The following is a 20,740-nucleotide window of genomic DNA, read 5'->3' as shown; positions in this document are numbered from 1 at the left end:
CAATTTTGTTCAAAAATCATCGACACTTCGAACAAAACAACAACAAACTGCTTAACAACAACAATTCATTATAAACAACGAACTCATCTCAAAATTCAAACAAAAAATAAACTTAATCGAAACCTAAACAAATTTAATGCGAATTGGAACGATGATTAAAAAATTAAAAACCATCAACAAATTCAATAAAAATGAACGGTTATCCCAAAAAAAAAAACCATCCAAAAAACCAAAAAAAAATTAAAACAAAAATGCGAAAATTACAATCGGAATCTGATATGGAAACCTGAACAAAAATCTTTGAAATTTTCTGCCCACACCAAACCGAATTGCGAATGAAAACTGATCAAAACTATGAAATCAACCAAAACAAAAACTGCCACCGAATTTGACGCAATCCTGAATGCCAAAATACGACCATGATCCTAATTGATTACATGATTAAACCAAACTCTATCTATATCTGCAATATATATTTATGGAATATATATGAAATGACGAAACCAATTTAAAAACCTATCCACCGCTGATGAATTCGATCAAATCAAAATCTGAAATCTGAAATCTGAAATCAAATATTTAAAATCTAAAATGAAAATGAAAATGAAAATAACGATAACGATAACGTACGACTTATACAGCATACGACGCGGCGCCCATTGGGTGGTTAATTTGCCATATTTTGATTTCTTCATTATGGTTGTCATCTCAATGTCATCAATAGCATTAGCAGCCGAAGACCCCGTTCGTGAGAACTCGAGGCGAAACAAGATATTGAACTATTTCGATTATGCATTTACCGGCGTATTCACGATAGAAATGTTGCTGAAAATTGTAGACTTGGGTGTGATCCTGCACCCTGGCAGCTATTTAAGAGAATTCTGGAATATTATGGATGCTGTGGTCGTTATATGCGCTGCTGTTAGTTTCGGTTTCGATATGAGCGGTAGCAGCGCTGGACAAAATTTATCGACTATTAAATCGCTACGGGTATTGCGTGTACTGCGCCCATTGAAGACCATTAAGCGGGTGCCGAAATTGAAAGCCGTGTTCGATTGCGTCGTGAACTCATTGAAAAATGTTGTTAACATTCTAATCGTGTACATATTGTTTCAATTTATATTTTCTGTTATTGGAGTACAATTGTTCAATGGAAAATTTTTTCATTGTACGGACGAAAGTAAACATACTTCCGCAGAGTGCCAGTAAGTAACATTTCAATTCAATTTCAAGTTTACCCAAACTGTTCGTTCGCTTACCTAAGTTCTTTGTAATCTTATTATTCTTGATTTCCCAACTGTTGTGTCGATATTATGTTTTATTGTTCTATTATTGAATCATCCCTATTGCCGTAGGTATCCCGGCCAAGATGCCACCTCTCTGAAATTCATTGTCCCACCGTAGTGATCGCTGTTTTTGGTTCTTTTCGATTTACCATCTCGATCATTTAATCCTCTACAATCTCGTATAGCCTAGCTCTCCCTACTTTCTACCACAAGAAACACGCTCTCTATGACTATCTTTCTATCTGTCTCTCTTGCTAATTGCTAATTGCTAATTGCTAACTTTGTGTGTTTCCTTGTCTAAGGTCCATTTATACAACTAGCTGATTATGATTGAAAGTACCTCGAAACATATGTAGCTTATAGATACGAAAAGAAAGAACAAACACACATGCCATCCACTCGTACGTACATTTCCCGATATTTTTCCGGGCTCTTACACGTACATGTATAGCTATGTTCAAGAAAATAGTACCACCCTCTTCCATCACCCATCAAAAGTGCCTTGGCTCTGTTTTACATCCTTTTAACTGGTCGGCTGTGCAATAGTTTATAAGACTTAACTAGCTGCTGTAGCGAATAATTTCACTTGAATGTTTTCTTAAAAACCATGTATGCAGTAGAACTAAAGTGAGTAATTTGAAAAGTAAATCTTCCAAATCATTATACATATGTGTATGTGTTTAGCTATAAATGTTAGGTCTAGTGATTGTGCTATTAAATGTTGCCTACTTAAAAGGGCAGCCTTCGAACAACATTCCTAAAAACCCGGTGGGACTTCCTTTACTTTCTACACAACATAGTTGACTCTTTTAAGGTATTGCACAACTGTTCTAGGTCTGTATGAAAAACCGAGACAATGTGGTTTCAGGTGATGGGAGAATTGAATACTATCAATTGAGTAATATTTCCAGGCCAGCTGCATTTCATAGGAGTGCTTTGCCTACACAACACTTTCCAAACTCCGAATACATTGATGTTTAGCAAATAACTGATGTTCCCTCGTTGTGAGTCTAAGACTCAAAATAGCTTTAATTAATAGGATCAGTATTAACGAACGATGCAGAGCAAAAGCAGGTTAATCGTTATCTTTGTTAGATAATCAAGCCCTCCTAGTGTATATAACTAAAAGTGCCCACGTTTGTGTAAATTTGAAGTGGTCCCAATAGAGAGCATTTAGGATATAAGTTTCCAGATCCATTCCTGTTTTTGTATGTGTGTTGTACGATTGTTTCGTTAACCTGAGCCTTATTATTATTGCCCTTATGTTTGTTCTATTATCATGTTTGTTTTCATGAAACCAAAAAAGGTGCACTGATTTAACAGAATGTAAGAGTAGCATTTTATAGTTTCTCGCCATGTTTTTCTTGCCTGACTTGTCTAATTAACAGTCACGCGATTAAACGGGCCAAAAACAACACAATAAAAGCAAAAAAGAAAAAGAAAACAAAAACCAAAATCAACCATAAACAAAAATTGAAAAGAAAAGGCAAAAAAGAAAGAGAAAAGAAAAAGAAAAAAAAAACCAACCGAATCAAAAAGTGACTGATAAAAGCATATGAAATAGAGAGAAAATGCGTTCGAATCAACATCTGTGATATAGAAATGCAAACCTACAGTTTCTAGTTGCCACCTGAAATACCTTACCAGTTACGCCTAATTTTCTATAATTATTTTATATATGTATATTTAATCAGTTATCAGCCGTATCAGTGTATGTTTGTATATGTTGTCTTCACAAACCTAAAATCAAAGCTCGGGTAACACCAATACCAATACCAATACCAATGGAACTAGCAAGAGTCTTCGCGTTTAGCTTGTGTACTTAAACCACATAATTATCAATTATATCAATTATATCAATATTTAAATGTTTCATTTTTACTTGCAATTGGGTATTCTCCAAATACCAAAGAGTCCATATTACTACCAGAAGATTTCTTAATAAGCACGCGCATAGCAGTCCACGGACCGCTTTAGACTAGATTACTACATAGATAGGGTAACTCAGTTCGGATGTTGCAAAGCTCAACCTCAAGAAGACCCCCTGTCCACCTATCCACCTGTACACTTCGAATGCAAGTTCTTGTCCAAGGTCCTGGCTTCCTTTCAACTCCAAGTTATGCCAAGTTTATTCCAAGCCACGTAGTACGTGTATCCCAATATCTAGCCATCATCCATGCATACACGCCATTATTTGTATGTTCCAGTACCAGTCTTTGATCTATTCCAGAAACAGAAATATAAAAACATAAACATAAATATAAAAAAGGAGACAGTTTTCGGTTTGTACGAATAGTGCTATCGTAGGAATCGTAACCACTTTGCAGTAGACTATATCCAACTAGATGACGAGCGCTCTTTCCCAAGTTATTTGTGTGTGTAAAGAGTATCATTATGTCTATTATATTATTATTATGTAACACCGCGTACTTCCTACACTCGCCGCTGTTGAGAAGTGAAAAACAAAGTCCGATACTCGCGTTGCAACCAAAGGGACGTTCAACGACAACCAAAAGCCATTGAGTATCGGTTTGTTTTAGCTGTTTGGCCTTCGTATGCAATAACTGTGGTCAACCCCATTGACAACCAAATCAAAACCAATAAAAATTTTACTTAAAAAAACCCAATACATATGTACACGTACATCCCAACGCCCACTAGCATCTACACTCACGCCTATACGCCGCCAGCGATGAAACTTTATATTTTTTTGTTTTTTTTTTCGAGTAACTACAAAATTTCAAATCGGTTCGAGTAAAACTTTAGGAACATAAAGCCTGTGCAGTTTTGAAAACGCGTCTGCTCATTTGGACGAATAGTTTTACAAGCAGCTAAAGTTTCGAATACTCGTACATATACCTTGACACCTAAATGTTTGCGTTTTACATTTTTATAATACACTAGGTGTGTAGTTTAGCTTGATTTGTTTCCAATTCAAGTTGAGAACCCATTCATTTGAGCGCAGCTGCTTTGTTACACATCACCGAACCGACAACGTGCCGAACCACAAACTACGAACCAAAAACCACGAACCACAAACCAAAAACCTCGAACCACGAACCACGGACTACGAACCACGTAGTGCCAGTAAAAGGGAGCTCTACTTTGATCCACAGCTCCAAGTCGACCCATAGATTTTATTCCATTCATCCATTCCACGGGTAATGGGCTTAGAACTTGTTCTTTTTATACCCGTTACTCGTAGAGTAAAAGGGTATACTAGATTCGTTGAAAAGTATGTAACAGGCAGAAGGAAGCGTTTCCGACCATATAAAGTATATATATTCTTGATCAGGATCAGTAGCCGAGTCGATCTGGCCATGTCCGTCTGTCCGTCCGTCTGTCCGTCTGTCCGTCTGTCCGTCTGTCCGTCCGTATGAACGTCGAGATCTCAGGAACTACAAAAGGTAGAAAGTTGAGATTAAGCATACTGACTCCTGAGACATAGACGCAGCGCAAGTTTGTCGATTCATGTTGCCACGCCCCCTCTAACGCCCACAAACCGCGCAAAACTGCCACGCCCACACTTTTGAAAAATGTTCTGATATTTTTTCATTTTTGTATTAGTCTTATACATTTCTAACGATTTGCCGAACAACTTTTTGCCACGCCCACTCTAACGCCCACAAACCGCCCAAAGCTGCTACGCCCACACTTTTGAAAAATGTTTTGATATTTTTTCATTTTTGTATTAGTCTTCTAAATTTCTATCGATTTGCCAAAAAACATTTTGCCACGCCCACTCTAGCGCCCACAAACCGCCAAAAGCTGTCAGTGCTGAAGACTCCTTCGCACTTTCACAAGCTGAGTAACGGGTATCAGATAGTCGGGGAACTCGACTATAGCGTTCTCTCTTGTTTTTTCTCGTATGTAGTGATTTTCGAGCATTTCTTTATTTGTACGCCTTCCTATTCCAGACCGTATCGAGTGTTGATTTGGGTTGATCTCTCTTAACCCAAGTCAAATTGCCCACTCGTACCAGGTCAATGCAGTTTGTAGATGTGACAGCAGCTTCTTGCACCACTGACTAACCATCGTGCCATTTCAAAATTCATTCATCGACTCAAAGCTAACTCTTCAAGGGGTGTCCGAAAATCCTTAACTATATTGGTAGTACGTAAATGCGGTCATTAGCAAAAACCTATAACACAATACGATTTTTACGGCACCCCAGTATGTGTTTCTATAGAAAACTAACTGTCGTTCTGTTCACTAGACTTCGATTTCCACATACTCGTATATTTCACATTAAAATCATTTCACCACGCCATTAAGATTTCAAAAGCTACAAAACATAAAGAAAAAAGCAAAAAATTATAGTACAAAATAACGATTCCCAATTGATGTTCTGTTCAGTTTTTAGATGCTTGCCAAATGCTTTAGTTTCATTGCCTATTTTCCGTTTTGAACTTAGTGTTTTATTGTGCAAACCTTATGTTGGTATTTTTCAAATGAATCTCAATCAAATTACTAATATAAATCCACACAACTGACTGAACCACACCATAAACATGAAACATGAAAACATGAAAACCCCAAATGAACCGAAAACAAAAAAAAACCCTTAAAAACGCAACCAAAGGGGCTACTACTTCAAGTACGAGGAGGACGAACTGCTGCCCAAACAGGAGCAAAGGGTCTGGAAACCGCGGGCCTTTCACTACGACAACGTGGCCGCTGCGATGTTGACCCTGTTCGCCGTTCAGACCGGCGAGGGATGGCCACAGTAAGCCCATTTGTTGTTGTTCTAACTGATAAGATCGATTACGTATACTTCCCCCCGCTATATCTATATCTACATCTACATCTAAATCTATAAATCTTGAACTGTAATATGTATCTGTATCCTGTCTATCGAACTCTCTGTCTATCTGTCGGATGAGCAACGCGAAATGGAAGACATAGCTAACTAATATCTTTTGCCTCTCTTTCTTCAACAATCCACAACACAATACCAACTGCACCTGAATGTCCATCCACACGCATTCCACATCGATCGATCTCGATTTCGACCGATACCGATACCGATACCTATACCGATACCGATTGAACTGCGAACATACCGATTAATAGGGTCTTGCAACACTCAATGGCTGCCACTTATGAAGATAGGGGTCCAATCCAAAATTTCCGGATCGAAATGTCCATATTTTATATTGTGTATTTTATTGTATTTCCGTTCTTCTTCGTCAACATATTCGTGGCCTTGATTATTATTACGTTTCAAGAGCAAGGCGAAGCTGAGTTACAAGATGGCGAAATTGACAAAAATCAGGTGAGCCACGCCCATCCGCCCCGTAATACCCGTAATATGTGAGTCCAAGTCTCTACCTCTCTCTGTCTGTCTCTCTCTCTCTCTCTCTCTGCTTATAAATTATGTGTGTGTTGTGTGTGTAATGTACTGCTAGTCGTATATGTAAAACACCCTGCCCCCCCTGCCCCAAAAAAAACAAAAAAAAAAAAACATTAACAAAGTTAAAGTTGATTTGTAATGAATTGATTGATTGATTTGCACGTACATTTCACTAACTCGTAAAGCCCGCTATCGACATTACCACAACTGCTACTACTAACTACTACTACCCCCCAAAACTACTACTACTTTTCAAGAATATACTTATATATACCTATAAGTCAACGAACTCCAACTCCAATTCCAACACAACAAGTACACACTGTACACTGAGCCAAAACTCTACTCGTACATCGAATGTGTCCAAATCCAAGAACGTAAATCCTAGTCTAGCTCCACATGTACTCGTACGTACTCAAAATGTTTGCCTTGCTTTTCGCCCTTCGTTGTGGATGATCCCCAATAACACCCCCCACAAAAAAAACACTCTTTCTATATACATATATCTTTAACATATATGTTTGAATACATTTGCGTATAGATCCGCCCGTAGATTCTCGTGTATTTTGGTGGGAATCGAAACGACTTAGTCCCTAGTCCCCAGAACCATATACATATAAATATGAATATTATTCAACATTCGCTTAGAAGCCTCGACTAGTTGCCTTTTTGATATAAATAGTGAACATTTACCGGAAAATAGAGATGTATCATTTCACACACGATAGTCCTTAAATATTCCCCCGTAGTCTTGGAATATTTAACGATCTGTATCGTTAAGTCAGTTGCCAAAGCTTTTCAAAGCGTTCAAGCGTTGTCCATCACATCCAAAATCGCGAACACAGACGATTGTAAGTATGCATTCAACAAACATCCGCGGGTAGAGGAAACATCGTAAGAAAAGTGTAATTTTAGTTTAAACTTTAACGGGTGATCCCACTCCAAATACAGACACATCCTGCTAGTCGAACCTCGAAAGTAAAAGCATAAATTTCAAATTGGGCATGTGTTAAATGAATGTATTCGCCTTTAACTATGGGGGTAGAACCTTATTATTTTGCTTCAAAACCATTTGCATATACGTATCGATTTCATTTTGAGTTTGGCTTGATTCGTTTGTCGAAATTGGTGTCGAAATGTAGTGGTTTAAATCGATGTTGATGATTAATGTGTGTATATAGCATTGAAAACCCATTTGTAGTGTGACAAACTGGTATTCGCATTGATGTGCTTTTAAAGAATATAGGCGTTAAGACACCCTAGTTAACGTTTGCTACAAAATGTATTTGCATTGTGCAATGCATTTAGCCACGAGCGTCACTGCAAGGACCTCCGAAATTCATGTGCATAACTACATTTCTCTTCACTCTAGAAATCCTGCATCGATTTCACTATAGGAGCACGTCCCCTCGAACGCTACATGCCCAAGAACCGGAACACCTTCAAGTATAAAGTGTGGCGCATTGTGGTGTCGACGCCGTTTGAGTACTTCATCATGATGTTGATCGTATTCAACACCCTTTTGCTGATGATGAAGGTAAGTTGCTGGACCTTGAACCACTTTGGCAGTCTACTGATCTCCCTGCAATATGCTTTTAATCACGTGTCAATATGTATATCTATATTGTATCTAATCACATTTGTTAATCCCACAGTATCACAATCAGGGAGACATGTACGAAAAGTCGCTGAAGTACATCAACATGGGATTCACCGGCATGTTTAGTGTGGAAACGGTGCTCAAAATCATTGGATTCGGTGTTAAGGTGAGTGTTTTTTGATTACGTATATCCCTAGATAGGAAATCTCCTTTTGACTCTTTGTATTACTAATTACTGACTGTTACTTTGCACATTAATACATACTCTGAATTTGATCGCGTTGTAGAACTTCTTCAAGGACCCGTGGAACATATTCGATTTGATCACCGTGCTGGGCAGCATTGTGGATGCTCTTTGGATGGAATTCGGGGTAATTATCAGTTGCTTGTCACCACACAACTCAGAGCATACATATTATTGTTGTGTTCGATTTCTGTGCCGTTATGCAAGACAAGAAACAATGTTATGCCAAACTTAATAACAAATGTATCTAGCTTCATTATTTTGCCAAGATACATGTCCACACTTGAACTTCGACACAAGCACACCTTAACAAGAACACGCAACTAAGAAAGAAGAAAATATCTAATAAGTATCTATAAGATTACCCTGATGCGTATGTGCATATACATGTATCTCGGGTGTATCTTTAAGTCTATATAATTTCGCAATCAACGTTAGGCACATGCACACGAATGTTGTTTTGCCAAAAACTATTTTACTCAAAACATTCAGAGAATCAGGGGTAGAGATATGAAAAATGTTGAAAAATATTGAAAAATGCTGGCTCCAGTTAGCATCTCCCAAGAGTCACTAGCTTTTGGATCTGGCTCTTGAAAACCTTTCCAACGATTTGCTTCTTTAATGGGGGGAATCAGCCGAGTTCGTCCGATTTGCGGACTTTTAAACCATATATCTTATACACTTTTTGCGGACTTTTACCGCATTTAGCATTAAGTCGTATTTTTATCCAGCGCAACAGTGAGGATTTGGCACTATGCACAGATGGCAAGGACAGTACAGTTTACACCCACTGTTTTAACATATTTTTTCAATTATCCTTTTACATTCAGACACCGATACCCAAATTGATTTGGTTATTTTTATGAATATGATAAGGAATACACACAATCAGTATAACCAATCCAAACAACAACGAAACAAAACATCACAAATTACAGAAATTAATAATCATATATCTCTTTTGATTTCCTTTTCCATATTTATTTATGTACGAAAACCAAAAACCAAATGTGGTTTCAAAATCGGGAAAACCCAATCCGAATCAATCCAAAAATATGTTTCGATGAATGCAAATATAAAAAAAAATATAAAATTACATAAAATATATATAATAATCACTCACGCAATGATATATATAAATATATATCCACACAATAATGACAACAATCCAAAAAACCCACGCACACATCTCAAAAAATGTGTAATTTCATATATATAACTCACGCAAATCTCCACATCTATACACTGGTGTACAATTATCTTATATATAATGTATAATTTATATATGCGAACTTCACGTTTTATATGTCCTTTGCAATTGGCCACATCGGGAATGAATTGAAATCGAATTCAATCAACGTTCAAACAACAATAACTTCAACACAAACAACAACAACAAAAACAAAACAACCAATAACAACAATACCATCTATGTAATTACAAATACCAAATGCAATGAATGTGCAACAAACTCTATATATGTCTCCCTCGATCACCAAAAACCACCACCAACCACTGTACCACTGATCCACTGATCCACCGATCCACTACCACAATCACCAATGCCACCAATTCACCACCGAATTTGTATATGAAAAAAAAAACAAAATATTTATATATCAACTCACTGAACCAATCAAATTCAAATTCAAAAACGATTATTATATGCAAAATGTGAACAAAAATCAAATGAAATCAATCGAAATCTGAAATGGAATCCCAATCGAATGAAATCGAATCAATCAACATATCGAATTAATCGACCAAATTAATCAAACAATCGATCAACAATTCAAATGATTCCAAATGATCCATCATCCGAACATCTGAACCAATCGAATCGAATCGAATCAAAACCAATCCCATGCATGTGTATGTGTATGTCCTGCTACTGTGTCTGTAAATCAACCGCGTGCACGCACATATACACATGCATAATCGCATCCTTGCACGTGCACACACACACATGTGGCCGGCTTCCGGTGGCCGGTGTCCGTGTATGTGTGAACGTGGCTATATCTATCTATCAATATATATCATCATCAACAACAACTACATCCGAACATCGATTACAACATGTACAACCAAACGACACAACCTGCAGCACGATGTAAGTACGAAACACTGTCTACACTGATTTTGCATTTATCCAAAAAGTTTTCAATGTGTATTCCAATACCAATCGATGAACCTAGATTCTTAAAACGCTAAGTAATGGCCTTCCACCTTCAGAAAAGCTTATTAATTACGATCCTCTAACTCTATTAACTATTCACTATTAACTATTAACTATTGACTATTAACTTCTATATCATTTTCGTTGTGCCTAAGAACATCTGCCTAGTTTCATTTTAGTTCTTACTACAATAATTATTAACTCACCCACAATTAGCTCCATTTTTTCCGTGCGACACTATATATACTTATTTCACTTAGTTAAACCATCTCGCTTAAATTTCCTATTTTCATTTCCGTTTCCGTTTCTGATTTGGCATTTCGATTTTTTTGTTGCCTAGCACACTACATTGCGATTTGTACTTGCTACTGTGTCTCTCTGTCTGTCACTATATCTATCTGTATTTTATGGTTACCTATAAACTGTCTTTTCTGTCTCCTGTAAAAAGTTGCTTTTATAGGCTTATAGTCGAGCGATAATCAAAAGATAATGGTGGAATGTACAGCGAAGGGGTGACCCATGCATACATATATGTGTTGTCAAATCCTTGGGAGTTTAGAAGCTCAAGTTCAAGACTTTGCCAAATTTGCTTTAAAAACCAAAAACTACAAATAAGCATCACTTTAAATAAGCATCCTAAATAAGCAGGCCAAAGTTTCTACATAAATATTAATGGCTTTATCTTAGCGATACTATTGTTGCTCATACTTTGAATCTAAAAGGGCTCTCATACCTTTAAATGGTTTTAGTTAGTACAACTTATGTTTGTACTCATAAATAATTTCAGTCTAAATATCGAATAAAAAATACCAGAGATTATGAGCAACTAAAGGATCGGAAGCCAGTGTAATCTGCCTATAAGTTAGTAATACCCGAGTCTTACAATAGTAAGACCTTTGCTGAACCGATTGCGTTGAACCTTAAGTGCCTACAATATGCATAAGTATTATGCAACTTTGTTCGAGTTTTGATCCACTTGCTTCCGTTTGGTTAACAGTGCACATGGACTTCTTTGGTTTAATCGATATTGCAATTTCACGACATTCGTCACCAAGCCACCAGAACACACAACCCAACAACCCAAAACTCGTTGCGAATAAACGCCTCACTCCACTCACACTGTCCATCATGCACACACCGAAAATATATACGCAAACCCCCTTTCAACCTGAGAATATCCCATATGGGATAATGCTTCGAGAAACTATTCGATATATAAACCGATATATAACCAAAGCCAGATCAAAGTCAGCATCATTGCCATCATTATCACATCGAACTTGTGCATCGGATGAGGTATTTTCTGAGCTGAACTGAGTTGAGCTGCCCAACAGTCGATCTGTTACACTGTAACTGTAAGTAGTCGCATTCGAAGTCGGCGAGTAAATTGCATTGAGGCCAACCAAAGAGGTACTTACATGAGAAACTGCAAGAACTGCGGCTCAGACTGGATTCACTTTTTAACATATAGCATAGTACGTCTATCGAATTCTGTTGATCTTGAACAATCGTAATGACTCTTCAAAAGCATGATTTCCAATACTACTGTCTGGTCTTTAGTTTAATATATATATTTTTTTTTGCGTCTGTGATTGATTGCGAAAATCCCAGCCCATTTTCCGCCTGCTTCTGCTAGTTTTCTCTCTGGGTAATATTTTTTTCGCAGGCTCAGCCAGTAGTTTCTTACTATCATAAGACAGAGGATGGCTTTCCAGATATGCTTACTTCCGCCTCAAAAACGAAAAATCAAAAAATAAGAAAAGTAAATTAATGCCCCGTAAGAAGAATTCTGTTTAACACCGCCACATTCAGTTTTGCTATGCTCACATCTTTCACCACCATGACTGCAACTTTTAGTAGGGATTTGGATTAGCTTTCGTTACATCTCCTGCATGCTCCACATTTCACACCTTTTGCACCTTCAGATACACATTCTGGTTCTGATGCCAACCATTAACTCGAGTCACTCACACATTTGCGGTTTGATCGTTCCATTCACTCGGAGTTTTTCTAACCAATAAGTTTTTTGGCTTCCGCTTACTAAACACACGCAACCCCAAATTCTTTTAACTGCTTAAGAAGTTTCCAATGCTGAAGTAGTTGCTTGCCTTGGTTGTTCCACCGCAGATCCGGCGAGTCCTTACAAAAGTCCTGGGTAAGAGAGGTACCAAAAAATAAAACAAAATAAAATCCATTTGCGAGGTAACTTTCGGTTTTCGTAACTCATTTCGTCTATCAACCTTGCTCTCTTTTCTGTTTTCAATACCTTTTTAATCAAAACTAACAGCCCTCGTAGAAGTGAATATGAAACAAATGCCTAGCATAGCTAAGCCGATCTGCGTGAATAGAAACATGTCGAGTTTTAGACCCTGCCGAGCTGTAATCTCCCCAAACCAAATGAATTAGAAAACAATCGAGACACTAGTACAATGACATACAACATGTTTTACACACAACAACATAGAAAACTCTCTGCTTACTGATATTGATCTTGATCTATCTTTGTATGCCTGCTAGAAACTGCAGAAAACTTGTCCTACTAATTTTCAACTCTACTTTATTTGTTTTCTGTATTTTTCAAAAAAACAAAAAAAAAATATCAAAACGAAACGAAACGAAACGAAAAAATCACAAAAACTGTGTTAAAACCATTACGAAAATCAACAAATTGAACGCCGCCCAACGAATTTCGTTTGACCTGTGATTGATCGATCGTCAAACGTCTGAGTGTATATTAACTGCACTGAAAAAAAAAACTAAAACCAATAAAAAACGAAACCAATTGAATGCAAAAAACTATCATAAACATTTCCCTGTTGTTATTCGTCTTGTAAATTGCAACGATCTGAACTACAAATCTGAATATCTGATTGCAATCGATTGCAAACTGCTGAATGATAAATTCAACAACACCAACCACTACTACTACTACTACTACTACAACTAACAACAACAACTACAACAATGATTGAACAATTGCCTGAGTCGTCAAAAAAATATGTACATATATATAAATATATATATATTCAAATATATATACGAATCGTTTCTTGTGCGCTTTATGAGTTGTGTGCACATTGATTTGTCTCAAAACAAATCCAAAAATTTCAATTGAAAATGGTTTCTGACTAACAGGATGTAAGTAAACAAATCTATCCTAACAAGCTTTCTACTTTCAACCAAACTAACCAAAACTCCAACATCAACGATGACAAACCAAACAATACAATATGATACAAACCCATAACACAACACAACGCAACACTCTACAAAATTCTTTTGTCTAATTAGCAAATTTAGCCAACCTTAACTTCAACCAGAATGTTTGCCACGAATCGTAATTTCCATTTTGAACTTCAATTCTTTATAATACGAGTAGATCGATCGCATCGATGAATCATCCGTAGATTCAAGTTCAACTTTCTTTTATTTGTTCGCCCACTCTCTACGTAATTACTCCTAGCTAGTTAACCTTTATATATGAGATCACATATACAGCCGTGGACGTATAAATAGCACAAAATGAAGTTCATCTTTTTGAATAGTTTTTTTAATTAAAAAAAATTTCTTGGAAATAAAACAGCTTTCGTTCTTCATAGCTTAGCTTATAAACTAATAAATTAATTAATCAAAATGAATAAATGTTTAAAAAAAAAGATGTGAAAATTTCAAAACTAAAAAACAACGAAAAATGCGTGGTCACAGAAATAGCACAATTTCCAAATATCTTCAATTAATCATAAAAAATAAGTTTAAAAGTAATTAATGTAAAGCAAATTTAATATTTGATTGAGTATCCATGATTTTTGATGACTGCGTTACATCTTCAACCCATACTCTCCACAAGATCCTGACATCTATCCTTTGGAATGGAGTTCCAGGCTTCTTGGACACCTTTCCACAAATCGTCAAGATTCGAAATTTTTTTTTTTGGATATCATAACCTTGACATCATTCCATAGATTTTCTATTGGATTTATGTCAGGGCTTTGAGCCGGCCATTCCAGAACTTGGATGGATTCGTCCTTCAACCACTTTTTAACGACACGATATGTGTGCTTTGGGTCGTTGTCGTGCTGGAATATCCATTTCAGAGGCATGTTCTCAAACGTAAATGGTTCCATTTGATTTTTGAGAATGTCCACATACATAAAGCGATCCATTACGCCATTGATCCGGTAAAGCGGACCCACACCTCATGGTGTACCTGGGGTTAAGAGCTTGGCCTTTTGGACGACGAACAAATGTTTTCCCATCGGGTCCTACTTTATTAATTTTTGTTTCATCGCTCCAAAGGATGTTTTTCCAAAAACTCAGGTCCTTATCCCGGTGGGCCCGTGCGAAACTTAATCGTTGCGATATGTTGCGTTTTGACAGGAGCGGTTTTTTTCTGCTGATGCGTCCAAAGAGGGAAGCTTCATTTAGTCTTCTTGCCACTAATTTCCTCGATACATTTGTGCCACATTCTTTATTTATTTCCTCCATAATTTCGCGGGAGGACTTGAAAGGATCCGCCTTGCTCTTCCGTACTATGAGCATATCTGTACGCGGATCAGTTTTTCGTGGCTTTGGTTTGTGTTTTTTTTTATTGGTCAAATATGCTGTGTTTTCCTTCACTACCTTTAGTGCATTATATACCATTTTCCTCGAACATTTCATTATTTCGGCAATTTCAGCAGGTGTATTGCCAGATTCAGTTAGGTTGAATATCATCCTCCTTTCTTCAACTGAACAATGCTTTCCTCGACCCATTTTTTCAACTTTTGTATTAAATTACATTAATTTGTTGACGAAATTTTTTAAATCACGAAAAAAAACTTAGAAAAACCACTTTTTACACGGAATTTGCTGTAAGTTCTTTAAAGTGTGCTATTTCTGTGACCACGCTAAATAATCGCTCGCGAACGAAAATTAAGCATAAAGCAGAAGAAAAAAATGATAATGGTAAATTTTTGGGTTGTACGTCATCTAGAAGAGAGCAATAATCAATTCACATCAAAATTTTTGGAATCGAAAGCCAAATACTTCTGAAATAATCGATCTAAAGTTACTGTTCTGATGTGTGCTATTTATACGTCCACGGCTGTATATATATATAAATCAGCGAGTATAGCCAGGGCTGTGATCATCAATATATATGTATACTTGTGTGTACCTACCCGCATCCCAATTTTCGATTTTTGGGTTAGATTAGTCCATCCAAGTTACCTTTAAGTGCGTCGTCCCAAGTTTCCCAAGACTCACATCTTCGCAAGGAACAACTGTCCTCTCTCTCAATCTCAATATCAATCTATGTCTATATCTAAATCGTAAATCTGTATAATCTGTAAACCAAATAATAGCCCGCATAACCCGCAGAGCGATTCCAACTAGTACATATATATCACAGGTAGTGATGTATAGCGCCTCTCTGCTTAGCTTTCATGCCATTCCGTATATCCTACATCCCGTGTATATAACTCTCGATCGAGGACTTGGAGATGTACACTGCGACGTTAGATGCTCTTTCCATTTTCGATCACGTAATCCACACCAATGACGTATGTCTTTTGCAACAGGCAACGAGGACACTGTAGTGTCAGCACCTGCTACTCAAAACATCCAATATCCCTCATCCGCTCTAGACTCCGTAGTCTCTATATACTCTGTACACTCTCTAACTTTAAGTATATGCAAGCCAACTCATTAGTTAAGTACTCACACGCAATTCACATCCGAACTCCGATTGGCAATGGGGTAATCCCGAAATTGGCCTAAATTGATCCGAAGGAGATTACCTTGCCCCTTAGTGTGATAATGTAAATGCAAATGCGAATAACTTTGAACTTTGGTCTCTTTTTGGATAGCAATTAAGCGCGTTTTCAGGACTACCCCGTTACCAATGCCGTTCGGTATGGAATTCACCTTTGTTTGTTTCAGTGTACATACGCAATATTAATATAACTACCAATAGTATACTTTATATATATATACATATAAATAATTCCATGTTCTACAGCGTCGAGTCGAACGTGATTTATCAATGCAGATCCCACGGTGAGGCGGTATGCGTCCTAAAATCAGCGGTTGAAGTGGCGGTTAGCCCTTAACCGCCACTTAATGCCACACTCACATCGCGCATGATCGGTGGCAAAGCGGATTCAATGAAATCCCGGTTTGCAGCCGCCCATGCGACGATTCCAACAGCTGATGCGTAAAATATTTTGGCCAAAGACCCGTCGATTTGTACCATGTACCCTGTACACTGTACAAAACATGAAACCCAACTAGAGTACTGCAACGTCCACTCTCCTCACAAAAAGGGAGCTTTTCATTGTACATAACTTACCTAACTGTTGTACTGTCCAATTGGTTTCTCGCCAGCCTAGGGCCATTTCAAATTCAATTCAAATTCAATCAAATTCAATTTACGTACATATGTAGAACACGCCTCGCATGTTCCACTTTCTACCTTGGGACGATTAGATTAGACGAAGAACTAATAATCAATTAATTCGTTAATAAGTACCCACGCACAAACATCGCTTTTCCAAATTTCTTCCTTAGACGAACACAGAAATATGTGTCATTTTTCCACTCCGTACAGTTTGTTAATTAGTATTTGGCAGATGGCCACGCACAAATCACTACTACTAATTTTTGGGTGATAATCTGAACACAAGACACTGTAACCGAAAAACACAAACACTGACACTGCGCACAAAACACCAATTAAATAGATTACTTTTCGTTTTGCTGATCAACTTTCCGAATTTGTATATTACAATTACGATTGCTGTACAAATGGTTTAAATGACAATTCTTTTGTTTAGCATTTGTCCTCTGTATAGACATACTATCAGTAAATCAGTAAACTCCAATTGGATTGTCTGTCTTTGCTTTGGTTTCGTTTCTGTTCCATTTGCGATAGAGCAAACAACTAACTAAAATAGCTTCAATTATTTACTTTGTTTGTAACGTACAACTAACCAATGAAACTACTACTGCCACTTCTATTCTATGTATGTAACTCTCTACCTACTACTTACTGCCTACCAAAACATACTACTGCACTCCACCTAATACAACCTACTCTTACTAACTACTTACCACCTACTGCTACTAACGGAACGAGCAACTAACTACTAACTACCTAGTACCTACTACCTAGTACCTACTACTACTATCAATCGATAGCTTAGATTGGAATGCATCGAATCACGTAGATCGATGGCGACGCCTTCTAGATCCTTGACCTCCCTCAGTTCCCCTGAGTTTCCCCGAGTTTCCCCCAGTTTCCCCGAGTTTCCCGAGTTCCCTGGATTCCGTGAGCCGAGCTCATCGAATCATCGCACCGTAATGATGGGAAACTTGCAAGCAGTCTCTAATGCCAATTTCCTTATCCGTTCTGTTTTCTCTCTCTCTCGTTTCTTATTCGTTTGTTTGTCTCTTCGACTCTCTTCCTTTGGCCAATAATATTTTACAGTCGAACTCAATCAACGTCGGCTTCCTGCGTTTATTTCGAGCGGCGCGACTTATCAAACTACTTCGACAAGGATACACGATTCGAATTCTGCTGTGGACATTCGTGCAATCCTTTAAGGCACTTCCCTATGTCTGTTTGCTCATAGCCATGCTATTTTTCATATACGCCATCATTGGCATGCAGGTAAGTGCAAACCGGAAACGGAAGTCCTGATTTCCGCAATTCCGAAACGATTAACGATAAACAAAATGGTGGATTTTTTTGTTTAGCTAGGGTCAAATAGGCATTCTCCACTGTCAAATGCTTTTTGGGGTGATGCATAATCGGGTGCAATAAAAAATATCACTTAGCATAAGTAACTAGTTTTCTTGTTTGGTTTTTGCATTACTAACTTTTGAATTAGCCCACTAGAGTAGAGACAAAGACGAGGATATTGGTTTTGTTTAAAGCAAATAATACAAATACATGAATTCAATTCAATTCAATCCAATTCAATTATGATGTCTACATCGAACCAAAAGGTTTTCGGCAACATTAAATATGATCCGGACACGCAACTCAACCGCCACAATAACTTCCAGTCGTTCTCCGGTGGAATCATGCTGCTCTTTCGGTAAACGAGAACTGTAACCTAGTTAGCCATAGTAACTAAATAGCGATTACCCAAAATGATAAAGGCACCACAGTCACCTATATACTCGAACTCTAACTCTTAACTCAAACTCGACCTCTAACTCTACTCTACTCAACATCAATACGTAGTCATATGTCGAGCCATAATTCGATGTAATCCTACTGCTACTGTGATTGTGGTGCATTCGGTCGGTGTAAATTTACTAGAGGGCATCCATCCATCCGCTGTGGTTGTGTTGTGCTCGACTTTTCATAATCTACTCGTAAATCTTAAATGCCAAACTACTCGTATAACCATCAATCCATAGTCTGTTTGAATCAAAAGAAAACAATTAAAAAGCTTATGCATATTCGCTATAAATCGTGGATACAGTTAATGCGTTTACAAGTTGTTTGATCCGTATTGTTTGCAGTTGCAGTTGAGATTTGTGACTTTGAATCGAGCTACATATTCGTATGCTATTGGTTATTGGTAGCTTTGATTTGTATACCTTTCCATTATCCCGATCTCGTTTCTATCACTAATCGAATGTGAATGTAGCTTTTCCATAGCACATTTTATTTTAATGTTGTACATAGATGCGCTAGTTAATGAAGTTCCCTTATGTTCCTTTAATATTTGTGTGTTTGCAAGGATGCCAGTCGTGCATCTGAAGAGCTGAAAACTTTCCCAACTTCCCAAATCGAATTGAGTTAGCATAAAAATCGACCAAACAATAACAGAATCATAATAATAACAGCGTAATAATTGTTTAGTAGAGAGTCTCTGATTTTTTCCAATTGTAAAAATATGTTATATATTGAATAATAGTCCTATTATGAAAGTAATAACTTATACTTGTAAAAACTATACAGCTTAAAAAGAGAGTAAACTCATGAAGTAAATTGACTAAAAAAGTAAATGGCATGAATGCCAAATGCAAGGATGTAAAACCTTTGAAGAACTGCTTTTCTTTGTGGATGGTAGCAGAAGTCCTTATTGTTTGCGATTATCATAATTTGGCTTTAGTTTTTGTGGGCTCAGTAAATAGCACAATTATAAGTATAATTTATGAATTCGGTAAACTCGTTTAGTAAGCTTGTTAACTACCCGAAGCTTGCTATAATATTTACTGGATTGGATTCGTGAGCTGCTGAGTAAATGAAATAAGTGTTAACCGTTCCCATTTTGACTGTCATAGAGTTTTAGCCATGCAACTCAATTCCCAACTTTCCAATCAAACACACCCACACATCCACATCGACTTTGCAAATCGGGGCAAGTGGGCGGGGCACACATTGTAGTCCTGATCGTCCTGAATCACTCACACATGGATTTGCCGTTTTTTTGTCAGGTTTTTCCTTTGGTAGTAGAGACAGCATTGTGGAGAATATGGAATATAATTGAGGTGGAAACGGAATTTGAATCCGATTCTGTGTAATGTGTATAACGAATATAACTTAACCATTTCAGTTACTAACAAAAAATGAACCAATAATCAATGCATTCTTTACCGATATCTGAATCGTGAATAGGTGTTCGGGAATATCAAACTAGGTACGGTGGAAAATTCCATTACTAGACACAACAACTTCCAATCATTTGTTCAAGGCGTCATGTTGCTATTCAGGTACGTAACTCCTAGATCTCTCCAGTCATTTGTTTCAAAACCCAACAACAAGTTTCGACTCTCAGTACTTAAGTCAATAGTTATACATTTAATACAAGTTAGCGTAATTTAACTCTACCACTATCGCGATCTAACATATCTTATAACTAACTAGTACGTCATAGATTAGCGATAGGGTCCATCTAAAAGGTGGTTAGCACCCCAAAAGTGACAAACCCTAGCAACAACGATATGTGTGAGTTATTTGAGTTATATTTAGAAATTCGTAGCCTTTTTAGGGGATTTTCTTCCAGTTCTAGCTCATTCTTGGATTCTCCTATAAGCAACTTCAAACTTCTAGCCCATATAGAAAATCCTAGATTATAGCACCACT

At 37.3% G+C, this 20,740-nt stretch overlaps 1 protein-coding gene across 1 annotated transcript in view; it reads left to right on the top strand.

Moving 5' to 3' along the window:
• The window catches only part of LOC122624752 (voltage-dependent calcium channel type A subunit alpha-1), a 52,459-nt gene that overhangs the window by 16,062 nt on the left and 15,657 nt on the right, over positions 1 to 20,740 (top strand). The window contains exons 15-23 of the mRNA XM_043804438.1: positions 642 to 1,205; positions 5,869 to 6,012; positions 6,360 to 6,561; positions 8,012 to 8,176; positions 8,295 to 8,405; positions 8,527 to 8,610; positions 10,588 to 10,593; positions 18,125 to 18,307; positions 20,273 to 20,367. Coding sequence (XP_043660373.1) covers positions 642 to 1,205; positions 5,869 to 6,012; positions 6,360 to 6,561; positions 8,012 to 8,176; positions 8,295 to 8,405; positions 8,527 to 8,610; positions 10,588 to 10,593; positions 18,125 to 18,307; positions 20,273 to 20,367 — 1,554 coding nt within the window. The remainder of the gene's footprint in view (positions 1 to 641; positions 1,206 to 5,868; positions 6,013 to 6,359; positions 6,562 to 8,011; positions 8,177 to 8,294; positions 8,406 to 8,526; positions 8,611 to 10,587; positions 10,594 to 18,124; positions 18,308 to 20,272; positions 20,368 to 20,740) is intronic.

Source organism: Drosophila teissieri, chromosome X (assembly GCF_016746235.2).
Source record: "Drosophila teissieri strain GT53w chromosome X, Prin_Dtei_1.1, whole genome shotgun sequence".
In the NCBI taxonomy this organism is placed as follows: Eukaryota; Metazoa; Arthropoda; class Insecta; order Diptera; family Drosophilidae; genus Drosophila; species Drosophila teissieri.
This window is presented reverse-complemented; position numbering and strand designations above follow the sequence as displayed.